At 35.6% G+C, this 10,826-nt stretch overlaps 2 protein-coding genes across 4 annotated transcripts in view; one reads left to right on the plus strand and one right to left on the minus strand.

Annotated features, from left to right (window-relative positions):
• The window catches only part of LOC128232784 (Fanconi anemia group J protein homolog), a 50,754-nt gene extending 47,599 nt beyond the window's left edge, over window positions 1-3,155 (plus strand). For 2 of the 3 annotated variants that reach the window (XM_052946514.1, XM_052946515.1), the window contains exons 36-38: window positions 1,317-1,448; window positions 1,732-1,868; window positions 2,691-3,154. In XM_052946514.1, the coding sequence (XP_052802474.1) occupies window positions 1,317-1,448; window positions 1,732-1,868; window positions 2,691-2,723 (302 nt within the window). In that variant the 3' untranslated portion in view covers window positions 2,724-3,154. Of the gene's footprint in view, window positions 1-1,316; window positions 1,449-1,731; window positions 1,869-2,690 lie in introns of all 3 variants that reach the window. The other variant, XM_052946516.1, reaches the window with a different exon arrangement.
• A 990-nt stretch (window positions 3,156-4,145) lies between these two features.
• On the minus strand, window positions 4,146-10,533 carry LOC128229962 (vacuolar protein sorting-associated protein 33A-like). The gene is made up of 6 exons (XM_052941889.1): window positions 10,498-10,533; window positions 10,116-10,202; window positions 9,048-9,179; window positions 8,409-8,577; window positions 7,496-7,618; window positions 4,146-5,364 (listed from the first exon to the last, which is right to left on the minus strand). The coding sequence occupies exons 3-6, from the start codon at window positions 9,048-9,050 to the stop codon at window positions 5,258-5,260; spliced, it is 402 nt and encodes a 133-aa protein (XP_052797849.1). The 5' UTR covers window positions 9,051-9,179; window positions 10,116-10,202; window positions 10,498-10,533; the 3' UTR covers window positions 4,146-5,257.
• Window positions 10,534-10,826: the final 293 nt, after the last annotated feature.

The following is a 10,826-nucleotide window of genomic DNA, read 5'->3' on the forward strand; positions in this document are numbered from 1 at the left end:
GTCTCAGGTTAGTTCAAGTTAACTCATGAAAGTCTCAGGTTAGTGCAAGTTAACTCATGAAAGTCTCAGGTTAGTTCAAGTTAACTCATGAAAGTCTCAGGTTAGTTCAAGTTAACTCATGAAAGTCTCAGGTTAGTGCAAGTTAACTCATGAAAGTCTCAGGTTAATGCAAGTTAACTCATGAACGTCTCAGGTTAGTGCAAGTTAACTCATGAAAGTCTCAGGTTAGTGCAAGTTAACTCATGAAAGTCTCAGGTAAGTGCAAGTTAACTCATGAAAGTCTCAGGTTAATGCAAGTTAACTCATGAAAGTCTCAGGTTAGTTCAAGTTAACTCATGAAAGTCTCAGGTTAGTGCAAGTTAACTCATGAAAGTCTCAGGTTAGTTCAAGTTAACTCATGAAAGTCTCAGGTTAGTTCAAGTTAACTCATGAAAGTCTCAGGTTAGTGCAAGTTAACTCATGAAAGTCTCAGGTTAGTGCAAGTTAACTCATGAAAGTCTCAGGTTAGTGCAAGTTAACTCATGAAAGTCTCAGGTTAGTGCAAGTTAACTCATGAAAGTCTCAGGTTAATGCAAGTTAACTCATGAAAGTCTCAGGTTAGTGCAAGTTAACTCATGAAAATCTCAGGTTAGTGCAAGTTGACTCATGAAAGTCTCAGGTTAATGCAAGTTGACTCATGAAAGTCTCAGGTTAATGCAAGTTAACTCTTGAAAGTCTCAGGTTAGTGCAAGTTAACTCATGAAAGTCTCAGGTTAGTTCAAGTTAACTCATGAAAGTCTCAGGTTAATGCAAGTTAACTCTTGAAAGTCTCAGGTTAGTGCAAGTTAACTCATGAAAGTCTCAGGTTAGTTCAAGTTAACTCATGAAAGTCTCAGGTTAGTGCAAGTTAACTCATGAAAGTCTCAGGCTCGACGAGTAAAGCTATATGAATGATTAACCAACAAAGATGTTCACATAAAACATGTCTTGTTAGTCGTAACTCTGAAAACAGTAAAGACATTCACAATGTTTAAACTTATAATACCCATGTATGTGCAGCAAGTCAAATATTGGTAAAATATTTCAGATGTCATTAACAATTTTGCAGTCAAAATAATATTTCTCAGCATGATACTTAGGACAAGTGTGGATATTAATCATCTCAGCTTAAAAACTCAGTCAGACCAGCGTTCAGCAGAATATTGGTTACTTTTTCCTCTATAAACATGGATCCTGCTGCAAAATCGCATTTGTTAAAGCGAAAAAATCCGGCTTTATAGTGCTCTCTGCATTAACCCCTTGTTTTCCAACTGTTACACTGCTCTACCTCCAAACAGACTATGAGAAAAGGAAGCGTCACCCAGATTTGGCGGCAGGAGTGTTCAAGAAGAATACAGAACTCCTCTACTTCCCCAGCCTCAAGTTGGAGCCCGGCTTGGTGCCCGTTTCACAGGAATCTCACATAAAAGGTGGGCGAGATAATTTGGTGTAAATTTGGTCTGGTTTGTGTGCTGGGGCGGTCAAAGACAAAAGGCGTTGTCCTATGCTTTGAGTCTTACTTCTTTTTGTAATTATTGTCACGCAAATGTAATGACAATGTGATTATGTCTGTTTCACGGCTTCAGCTGAACGCTGTGTATGATGTCAATTATATACGTGTAAGGGGCCAGTGTTAGGGGCAAAGGGGCCAATGTAAGGGATTAAGGAGCCAGTGTTAGGGGTCACAGTTATATTACCACATGTCTGTTTCAGGGGTCGAGCTAAATGCTGTGTACAATATAAGCCAGGCCTGTTGTGTTCAGTACCTACAGTGCAAGGGCTGTAAGGGGCCAGTGTTAGGGGCCACAGTTCTGCTGGCAGAACTCTCATCAACCTACAAGGCTGGACAGGTAAAGTTTTACATAAAAGCATGACTGCACTGAAAAAGCAATTAAATAAAGTATCTTTGTGTTTACCGCTAAGATATAAAATAAATGATTATGAATGGAGAATATGATGTTACCATTTTGACTGTTTGTCATCTCTTGTTCGCATCATATTTCTCTGGGATTCCCACGCCCATGACTTTTATTTCTTTCTTGCATACCGGTCATGTGTTTCCGTCATGTGATCAGTGCTGGAAAAGCCCATCTTACATACCCCATGTAAGATGAGTCACGCGCAACAACGCGCCACTTCATTTATTGTATGGTTTATGAAAAATAAATAATTCCTTTTCAATAAAGCGCAATCAAATATATATGATTGCAAGACTTTTAATTAAAACTGAAAATAAATGATCGTATAAAAACGCTATTTTTAGTTTCTCCGCTCTATGACGTCAGTATACAACGTCGCACGGGCTTTTTGGTGTTATTGTACAAAAGTTCGTTTTCAATGTCATTTTTTCCACAAATTGATAAATTTAGATATGCAAGAAAAAATATCAAATCATGTTTTTCCGGTCCGGATCAAAAAATCCGACCCTCGGGCACGCTGCGTGGCCGGTAACCCGGCAAGCCTCGTTACCGGCTTACGCACGTGCCCTCGGGTCGGATTTTTCTATCCATACCGGAAACACATGATTGATACTTATATGCTTTGTACTTTATTTGAGTATTAACTGCAAATTGTGATCCTATAAAATCACTGATATTAATGTTGATCAGTGATCAACTGTATAAAGATTGCATTATGGATATTAATAATATATTTGTTTGAATCATTTTCAGACCTGGGTTTTGTCATCGGCTGTTAAAATATAAGACAAGTCTACATACAGACTCCATCAAATGACAGCCTGTGAATTCAGTCAACACCAATGACAGGATTTCACCTATTTAAATGCATGAAACAACAATAACTCTGTAATATAAGCATGTATGTGATTTTAAAAGAATGGATTGTGATTCCCTGTTCATTTGACATTTGTTAATTAGTTTATACATGTTATACATGGATTTGATCATTTTGGAACCGCTTAAATGTATATATTTAGCTTCTATTGATGTAAACTAATATAACCATTTATTTGTTGTGGTTCCTTGGACGAAATTGTTATAAGCGTATCTGTTTTTGTGTTTCTTGTGTTTTATGGCCTTGTCCATATCTGCTGTATCAAACTTTTATTTCCTCTCTCTAACTCAAGTTAGGCATTTCTCCTATCTTTGCAAAATTTGGCATAATATTACCGGCATAATAGCACACCAAGTCTGATGACCAGTCAGATAGCCATAGTCTCTCTTGAGTTAAGGCCCTTGAAGATACTTAATAGTCTCTCTTGAGTTAAGGCCCTTGAAGATACTTAATAGTCTCTCTTGAGTTAAGGCCCTTGAAGATACTTAATAGTCTCTCTTGAGTTAAAGCCCTTGAAGATACTTAATAGTCTCTCTTGAGTTAAGGCCCTTGAAGATACTTAATAGTCTCTCTTGAGTTAAGGCCCTTGAAGATACTTAATAGTCTCTCTTGAGTTAAGGCCCTTGAAGATACTTAATAGTCTCTCTTGAGTTAAGGCCCTTGAAGATACTTAATAGTCTCTCTTGAGTTAAGGCCCTTGAAGATACTTAATAGTCTCTCTTGAGTTAAGGCCCTTGAAGATACTTAATAGTCTCTCTTGAGTTAAGGCCCTTGAAGATACTTAATAGTCTCTCTTGAGTTAAGGCCCTTGAAGATACTTAATAGTCTCTCTTGAGTTAAGGCCCTTGAAGATACTTAATAGTCACTCTTGAGTTAAGGCCCTTGCAGCATAATAATCCTGACAGGTGATAAATCCAATTATGGTTGTCCTGTTGGCACACTTTATCTAGGCAACCCAGGTTCGATTCCTGGTCTGGGTGCATGGGAGTTCAGACAAGTTGGCTTCCCCTTGGTACTCCACACCACAAGACCACACTTTCTTTTACCATCATGCTAGCGAGTGTGACAACTATAATTCTAGTTTTAAGAAAATTATTACAAAAACAAATAAGTCTACTACTGTTAGTACTTCATTGTAGCCATTTGTATGAAAACTTCAATGTCAACCATTAGAAGAAAACTGTGCAAGAGATTCACTAAACGTGATGCACATGTATTGTTGCTAGAGTTTTGCCCCTTGGTGGTTGAGATACTGAGTAACAACGGCATCCGCTTGTTATGTATGCTAAGAAATTTTTAGAGAGTTTCTCCCAAGGGATAACAAGTCAAGACAATGTTTTGCATTTATTTCATTCGCACATAGTCCACCCAATATATAATTCATGAGTCATCATTTGACAAATGAAGTAATGAACAGAAAATACAAAATATATAGTAAATATGTCTGTGGTTTATGTGTTATATTGCACATATCACTCTTTAAAATAATTAAATACTGGGCCACAATTTATATATGGTTTGTTTGGCATTTTCCAACAAACATGTTTAGGTGTAGGTCAGTAGGTGGGTTGTTGTTGTGTTTTTTATACTGCCTAGCCCCATTACTCCTACTCCATAATAAAATAAATAAATAGCAATATGACAACTAGATCATGGATTTTTTTGTGAGTTGGTCGAGAAATGTCAAATAAACTATTAAGTGTGACCCTATAACAGTAACATTGTAGATACAGTAGATACATTAACAGTAGAAAACTGGTATTTAACAATATGTGCAAGCTTAAGTAAAAAGACTCCAGGGGCCATATTCAATATCAAACTTATCCATAGTAGATATGCCTCGGTGATTTCATACAGTCCATTGGTCCAGTTATTTTGACAGGCCAATCAAAACACTCAGCTTCTACTCTAAATTTTAAGTGAAGTTGGTTATTTAATTCAGCCCTGTTTCATAACCCCAGATATTTCAAACATGATGATCCAATAATTACACTCAATAATCTTTGATTAAATAAAGTTAAAAGCACATGTACCACACTCATAAAATCTGATAATGTGTAAGAAATAATCATGATTTTTTTAACACTGACTTCTTGTAGACGTATTCAAATGATGTCAAAGCTCTTGTTCTTGACATGAATACTCTTCTTGTATAGTTTCTAGTTTTCCCCAATTTTTCATATGAATTTCAAGTTTTTTCCCGATTTTTTCAATTGGGTTGAATTTTTTTTTCAATTTTTTTACATGAATGGGTCATGTTTTTTTCCAAATTTACATTTGAATTCGTTCAGTTTTTTCTCCAAATTTTCACATGAATGGGTTAAGCTTTTTCTCCAAATTTTCACATGAATGGGTTAAGCTTTTTCTCCAATTTTTCACATGAATGGGTTAAGCTTTTTCTCCAATTTTTCACATGAATGGGTTAAGCTTTTTCTTCAATTTTTCACATGAATGGGTTCAGTTTTTCCGGTTCAATATGGCACACAAGTTTATCCAACAATGACTGTCCACTGATGATTTTGGTGGTAGCGATAACATAGTCAGTTCCTCCTGAAATATAAGACACAATTCAAGTCAATCAAATGTGCAAACAAAATCATGCCACGATCTTGATAGCAAAAGTTGGTGAATAAAAGAAGTTGAGTGGATCGCATGAATCAGTCGCGTTATTCCATTTTTTTTACATGAACGTTTTTTTCTTGTTTGTTTTTTTATTCCACATGAAGGAATTTTACACATGGAAGGGTTATGAAGTCGCTATCATTATAAGCTTGCTAGTAGATAGCAGTTTATCTGCTTGTGATATTTACTGAAATAGTGCAAAAACTTCTATTAGAAACCTTTACAATCTAGATCTATATATTTATTTACTTTATATATATATATATGCTGAAAAAGAAATCATTTTCAATATGCTTTGGTAAAGATTTTGAAGCAATGAATAGTAGCAGTGTTAAAAATGTCATGGATTTTAAAAACACAAAAGGGAGATTTAGTAGCGAATTACATTTCTAATTTTACATTATGAAAATGACAACTGAAAAACACACGATAACTTCAGTTTGTTGTTAACAAAAGTCAGCACAAATCAAAGCCCAACAAAGCACCAGACTTACCAAGGTCAACATTTGCTCCAGGGAAAGTTTTGTCTGTAACCATGGCATATATTTAAAACATTTCATGTTCAGTAATACAAATAAAATTACATGTACAATTGGGTTACCTTTGACTATATTTGGGTGCTCATGACATTTGCTTGATTGATGGTAATTTGTAAGATTGATGTCTGTGCATCTTGGGGTAAAAGTTCATATAATTGTTATAAACATGGGACAACTTTGTATATTAGGATGGAGCATGGGACAGACTTGTATTTGGAGACATAACGTCAACATACTTATATTTAACGATTAAACATGAAACAGACTTATATTTTAGGAAAAAACATGGGACAATTTTGTATCCTGGAACTTGTATATTGGACAACTTGTATTATATGATGCATCAGACAAATTAACTAAGATAACTTGAGAAAATTTTGTATCTTATATTAAAACTTGTATCACACCTAAATTGCTTTCATGTAAAAGAAGCAAAGCCTTATGATTGCGCAATCTCCGGTACCATATAGTGAATGTGCTTGGGAATAAGGTTATGCTACAGATGGATAAGGGTATCCTTTGCCAAGGAATTATTAAACATAGATGGATAGAGGGTTTAGGTGGCTGGTCATCATGCTTACACAAGTTGCAGATACAAGGGGCTGTCCCTTAAAGTGGTGGCCCCACTAGTTATGCACATAAGGTCCGTCCGTTATATGACCCTTGAGTCCCTTCGCACTGATATCATGCAGAAGGCTACTGCCTGTGATTATCTTAGTCGTCGCTATTATGTAATCGCTGCCGCCTGAGAGGGTGTTAGTACAAGTGATTACTAGTATATGAAATAGCGTAGTACATGCATACGTGATTCAACAATGCTAGTATTTATTTCATATCTATTACATATAAAATATTAGAAACCAGCCAATATTTTTGTATTGAAAAGTGTGTTTTCCCACTGCACATCACGCAGTGGGCTAGCAAACAAGACATGCACATACAATTATCTACTTCCACAATATTACATAAAAGAAATAGTTTTTTTTTCCTCTTTGTTTTAAGATACTTTTGTATCCTTTCTTGTTTTATGTGTTAAGATATGGACTTATTCAAGCCACACTCAATATTATACAACCCCACAAACAAACTAACATGATATTACCTAAGTATCAAACTGGTAAAACCTGATGTAAAATTTTCAAAAATGCCCAATTTATGCCCAACTATCTGTGTCACCTTTAGTCTTTGTTTAGAATGCATGTACGATAATATGTGCACTGTGACATAGACAAGTTTGGTTGCTTCAAGTTCTCTCATTCAGAAGGAAATACCATAAACGCAGGCATGCCCAAATAGACCCGCCAGGGATCATTTTGTTGGTCTATTTTCCAATTCTGCTACATGAACAAGTTTTACCTTAAAACTCTAAACTCAAAAAAATACCTTTCCAGCTCATATAATAGGAAATTTACAATAATCTAACACAGTACATTTACACAGAGTAATGGTTCCAAAATTTGCATGAAAACATTTTCAACAGAAGCATGCTTATAATAACATCCAAGGCCTTCTTTACGTACCATCGTCTTGCTGTGCGAGGAACCTGAGGGCTGCAATCTCTGCGAATGTGACCCCACCGAGGAAGAAGACCAGTGTAACCTTCTGGTCCGCAATATTGGAATGTGACGATGTTACTGAAGATCCTGGAAAGTGGAAACACAATATGTATACTTAAACATCAGAATAATAAAACTAAAAACTAATATCTGAAATCCTAGTATACTCAACTCAAGTTAAATGTTTGAGTATAATATAAAAGTTGAAAAGGGGCCATAACTCAAAAAATAGTGATTTGACCACAAAATCATTTGGGTTTACCTGCTGGTCATTACCAAACTGCCTACATAGTCTGGGCCTATGTCTTCTTCAGTTATTGATAAGAATCAGATTTACAGCTCAAGGTCAACACGACCTTCGACCACTGACCTCAAAACAATAGCATTCATGAGCTGGTAATTAAGTGTTCTTCAGTTATTGATCGAAAACCAAGGCAATGGACAGAGGGATTTACCAAAATAAATGCTTTTTGAATTTGTTTAACTTTTTCATAAAAGACCCTAATGTAAATATAACCTCATAAGCTTAAGACTTCTATTTACCGCTCTTGGATGCATAAAAAATAGTGGTTTGAACATTATTTTAGTAATATTTGATCCGATTCCAAACTGGAGCTTTGAGATATTAATTGAAAAAGTTGTACGTGATATATCATGCAATGTATTGTGTTTAACAGTATTTTTTCTTTTTGAGTCTAAACATAAACTCCCATAGCTGAAAATTAACAAGAAGGCGGAGCTAAATATTAAATAACTTGTTTGCTGATAAATTACAACGCTATTCACTTATACCACATCTCTCTCCCTCAAACACATTGGTTTATCCTATTTCATTTTCCAATGATTTACCTGACTATGTAATATAATTTATTTATACTTCTCTTCCTAAGGGCAACGGGTATCTGTTGTACTTCGTTAAATGTTGGTCCCGGGAGCATGTTTAACACCTCTGTAATACTGCGCCAACCCGGTCGTGCAAGGAACTTGATCAGACGAACACTTAGTGGTGCGTAACCGCTGTACACGTACGATATGTCATTGGGATTCTGCGATAAAACAACCATTATCTTTTTGTAACTCAGCATATATCTTTGAGGCTTTATCATGTAAAGTTTGAAGCATGTCGTATGCATCAAGTTAATTTTAAATCTTTTTAAATAATATCTGATGTATAGTTTTCAAATTCAAATCAATATATGTGTCTTGGTGAATTGTGTTTTATATCCATTAAAAAAAGACTTTGTTTGCATTCATTGGGAATAGGACACATTTTACCATCACTTTTCCATATGATAAGCACCACCATGCCCAATGTTATCTAATATACTCTCGGGGGAAAAACCTTATCAAAAGAAGGGTAAGGAACCTTGATACATATTACATATATTGTCATTGGTAATATGTGTACTAAGTTTCATATTAATATCTTGAATGTTTTTTGGCCAATACCAATTTCTTGTCTCCTTTTTCATTGAAGAATATCAAGTCAAAATTGAAATGACAGAGTCAGACTCACCATTTCATTAACTGTATCAACAGTGAGTTTGAGTGTCTTGCGCAAGGTTATGTAGTTACGTATTCCGTGTGGCCGCAGCAGGCCGACCTTCTCTAGGTTGCCCAAGGTCACAAGGTGCTGGAACCCGTATGTCTGTTGGAAAAGACAATGTAACATTACAATGGGCCGACTGTTCAGAATTAACAATGTTGTTAATGTCATTGTTGTTAGCTTTGAAATCTTGTCTGCTCTGGATGTTAAATGGTTACACATGAGATCTCCAGTATTTCAAACAAGATTTAAGACAAATATTTCAGCTTTACCTGTTTTATTTAAATATGAGCACATAATCAAATAATTCATTTTTAAAAGTTTACAACAACAACAATCTCGTTTATCATGTTGTTTACTTAACAAAATTCTGAACAATCGGCCCAATGTGACGAAACAAAACATGAAAACAGAAGATGTTTAAGGGACCTACTGACAGATTTTTTATGTTGCAATTATTTTTTAACAGTTAAAATTAAATACCAATATAACATTCTTTTATTTTGAAGAGTTTTGAGACTTAAAGGAAATTAACACTATAAACATCACAATAAATTGTTTTCATAAAGTAAGTTTATTGAAATCTAGTAATTTTAAACAGTCTGAAAATCTCTAAGTATGCAATTATTCTTCCCAAAATGTTAAAAATTATTGCCTGCAAAACAATAGATCTTATTAATGGACTTGGAATAAATTGAGTCAGTTTTGTTTTTTACCTGTGTACTTTACACATTCTTTTTTATAGTTTTACCGTACTCAATTTTTCTCACTTCAGTCGAAACCTGTTGGCTCCATATCCCAGGGACAGGCCAAAATACTTCGAGCCTCGCAAATATCCAGCCAAGCGGTAACGCTTACAAAGAGTTAAACAAAATTGGTCCTTGACATCCAAATCGAGCCAACGAGGACATTGAGCCAAGTGACATCACCAACGGGTTTGACTGTATATTTTCCTGTGGATTATCTATTGATCATAGCCTATTATCAACAGTAAAATTCAGTATGTGCCCGGCACAATCATTTCAGTTAACCTAGTACCTGTAGAATTTCTCGTTTGTAGTAGTCCAACACCTTTGGTTTGAGTCCGTTGTTGCAGAATGACTGGATGCACAGAAGACGAAGTATCTGAAATGTATCAAATACATTGTTTCAGTACGGTACTTTTTATGCTTTTTGGTCAAATATCATGTTAATAGTTTCACTGCAGTAAAAATAACAATATTTAATTTTCATGGCTCTTACTACTTCTGTGTCCCGTATTGAAGCGTTTCCTATGCGGAGTTGAATTTTTTGCCTTTAACATTTTTTCTTATTACCTTAATATTTTTTTAATAACTGACTTTGAGTAGCGGTTCCCTGCGGCCTATATAGAGTTCCAGGTAACTAACCTGTGGCCTATACAATCTTTTATGTATCTAACCTTGAGTAGCGGTTCCCTGCGGCCTAAACAGAGTTCCAGGTATCTAACCTGTGGCCTATACAGTCTTCTATGTATCTAACCTTGAGTAGCGGTTCCCTGTGGCCTAAACAGAGTTCCAGGTAACTAACCTGTGGCCTATACAGTCTTCTATGTATCTAACCTTGAGTAGCAGTTCCCTGCGGCCTAAACAGAGTTCCAGGTATCTAACCTGTGGCCTATACAGTCTTCTATGTATCTAACCTTGAGTAGCGGTTCCCTGTGGCCTAAACAGAGTTCCAGGTATCTAACCTGTGGCCTATACAGTCTTCTATGTATCTAACCTTGAGTAG

Source organism: Mya arenaria, chromosome 4 (genome assembly GCF_026914265.1).
Source record: "Mya arenaria isolate MELC-2E11 chromosome 4, ASM2691426v1".
NCBI classification, from domain to species: domain Eukaryota; kingdom Metazoa; phylum Mollusca; class Bivalvia; order Myida; family Myidae; genus Mya; species Mya arenaria.